At 35.8% G+C, this 2,526-nt stretch overlaps 1 protein-coding gene across 1 annotated transcript in view; it reads right to left on the reverse strand.

Annotated features, from left to right (window-relative positions):
- Positions 1–1,870: 1,870 nt before the first annotated feature.
- The window catches only part of LOC132169243 (disease resistance protein RPM1-like), a 16,130-nt gene continuing 15,474 nt past the window's right edge, over positions 1,871–2,526 (reverse strand). Inside the window, exon 4 of the mRNA XM_059580309.1 lies at positions 1,871–2,168. Within this exon, the coding sequence (XP_059436292.1) occupies positions 1,871–2,168 (298 nt within the window). The remainder of the gene's footprint in view (positions 2,169–2,526) is intronic.

Here is a 2,526-nt window from a genome sequence, read left to right on the forward strand (position 1 = left end):
TTTAAAATTTTAAATAAATAAAAAGAGAATAATTTAATAATTTAATCAATAAAAATGTTTGTTTTTATTGTTTTGTATTATTTTTTTCTTTAATAAATTTATCTTTAAATATGTGAGACTCATATGAATTTTACATATTCAAGCCTTTTAATAGTTAAGGACCTCTGTTCTAATATTTATTTTAAAAGTTTAAGCTAATAAAAAAAATTAGTTATTAATTCAATAGTTAAACAGTAATGAAAAAAAAAAAAAAAGGTTAGTAGGAACTTTCCAACAAAATCAAATAATTAAGAAATAATTTTGCTAGCAGATTCTGCAACAAAGAAACATCAGAAAATCCTACTCCAGTTAGTTCTACGAAGACCAGAGAAGTATCACTTCCCCCTATTGTAAGAATCAGTTTGATCATTTTATTCAACTATTTTATTCACCAATATTATGTCACTCATATTTCCTTCTTCCAAATACTTCTCATAAACTCAAACACAAACAATCTAAATCTCCCCCTCTTAAGCAAACCCAACGAAACCAAGAATACCCACAAACCAAAAACAGAAAACCCACATAAAAATCCAATCTTTAAAGCAAAAGAAAAGAATGACCAAAAAGAAGAGTCACGCTCAAGACACCCAAAAAAAAAAAAATCTATGCTCGAAAGAACGTTGCAGAAACTACAGGAATTTGAAGCTTTTACCTTGAATTACGTTGGGTATGGCTGCATTGAGTTTGACAAAAATGTTGCCAGAGGAAGATAGTTTGCGGGTGGTGAGATGGCTTCAGTTTTTAACTTGTGCTGTAGCCCAAACGATGCAGAAATTAGCAGGGGGTGAGATGGCTTTAGTTTCAGACACAAAACAGGGGGTCTTGGCTTTACACAACTAAATGGTACGTGGTGATGCTATCTTAACCGCAAATAAGAGTATTATTATATAGGCTTCTGCCTAGTGTTTCATGCAACTAGTTTCCTTTTTCCATTTTCCTATGATGCCTTAGAGAGTGGGTTGGAAGAGGAAATTTCTGTCCATTAAGTAATTCTCCTTGGAAACTCATTCCCTTTTGACCATTATTTCTTAATACCTACTCTTAGACTAATCAGCTCACAAGAAAATTGAACCAGGATAGGTTGTATTTTTCTGGTCTATCATATCCTTCAAAAGAAACTAAGCATACAACCTCCACTTTTCCTCTGACCAACCAAAAGTCTGGTCCATTATTCGGTTGACCGCTGAACAAGGAAAACAGGGTCGGCTAAACAAATCAAGTTTCCATTGGTTTGTGCTTTGAGGTGGCAGAGACGCCAAAGAAAAGGAAATAACTTCTATAAAGACTGTCACAAACTAAGTTCTTTGTACCTTCCAATAAAAGAATGCCATCTCAGCATGGAACACAAAAACAGGGAAAAATAAATAAATCAAAAACAGCTCAAGCATAGAAATCTCAACTTGAACAAAAGCAAGCATCTCACTCAAGCACATAGTTTTTAAAAAATAACTCTTCATTCAATTGATGTTTTCGGGAGTACATTACAGCTTATATAGCTATCTGCTTATTCATAAAGGAGCGTAAACAATCCTAATACTACTAACAGATAATGAAGGTGGAATAATTACATGATAGATTATTGATGATAGAAGAAGTCCTCAATTGAGCTACGGAAGTGATCAGCTTAATAAATTCCCCTCCAGGCAAGACTCTATTCGCGAAAGACTAGTTGGATTACCAAGTCACCTTCATGTGGGACTCCCAGGTAGGAGTCCTTGTACCACCAAATTTGTAGATTTGTAGACCTTGCAGAATCATAGAAGCAACGAACTGAAATAAATGCAAACAATGTGGATGTAGCCTGTACTCTGTCAGGCTCCTGCATCACTCACACTTGCAGACGCTCCAGCAAGTCTGACTCACCTAGCTTGTATATTTGATATCGTTCTCCCTTAATCCTATAGCCAAAACGGACAGTAGTTACTTTCTTGACTTTCCAATAATCTTTGTCTCTATCTGGCTGCAAATGTAGCACAAATTCTCTCTGCATTTCATAAAAGTCGAGACTCTTTAAGCTTTTCAGGTGCTGGATTCCAGAGGGTACCTCCTTCATCTGTGGGCATGGCCCAATCTCTAGTTGCTCAAGAACGGGCAGTGATCCTCTGTCTATTTCCACCATCTTTAATCTGTTCAACTTTTTCAGTGTGAGCCTTTTAAGCTTTTGAAAACCACCTACCTCAAAATGCAGCCCTTCACCATCATACCCCTGATGAAGGTTAAGATTAATTAAATTAGGCAAAGTCTTGACACAAATTAGTGGATCTTCCACTAAAAATGAGAAACATAAGCCTAATGTAACCAGATTATGAAGCCCTAGAATCCAGTTGGGCAACCTCTCCAACCGCCCCCTTAGAAAGATATGTTCTAAAAATTGAGGCGGCGATGAAATTGATTGTAAATCTAAAATTTCTTCTTCGCTGATTGAGCTTACAACCAAAACCTTAAGTTGGACCATATTTTGTAGGGAGGCACATAAATCCATCC

Source organism: Corylus avellana, chromosome ca2 (genome assembly GCF_901000735.1).
Source record: "Corylus avellana chromosome ca2, CavTom2PMs-1.0".
In the NCBI taxonomy this organism is placed as follows: domain Eukaryota; kingdom Viridiplantae; phylum Streptophyta; class Magnoliopsida; order Fagales; family Betulaceae; genus Corylus; species Corylus avellana.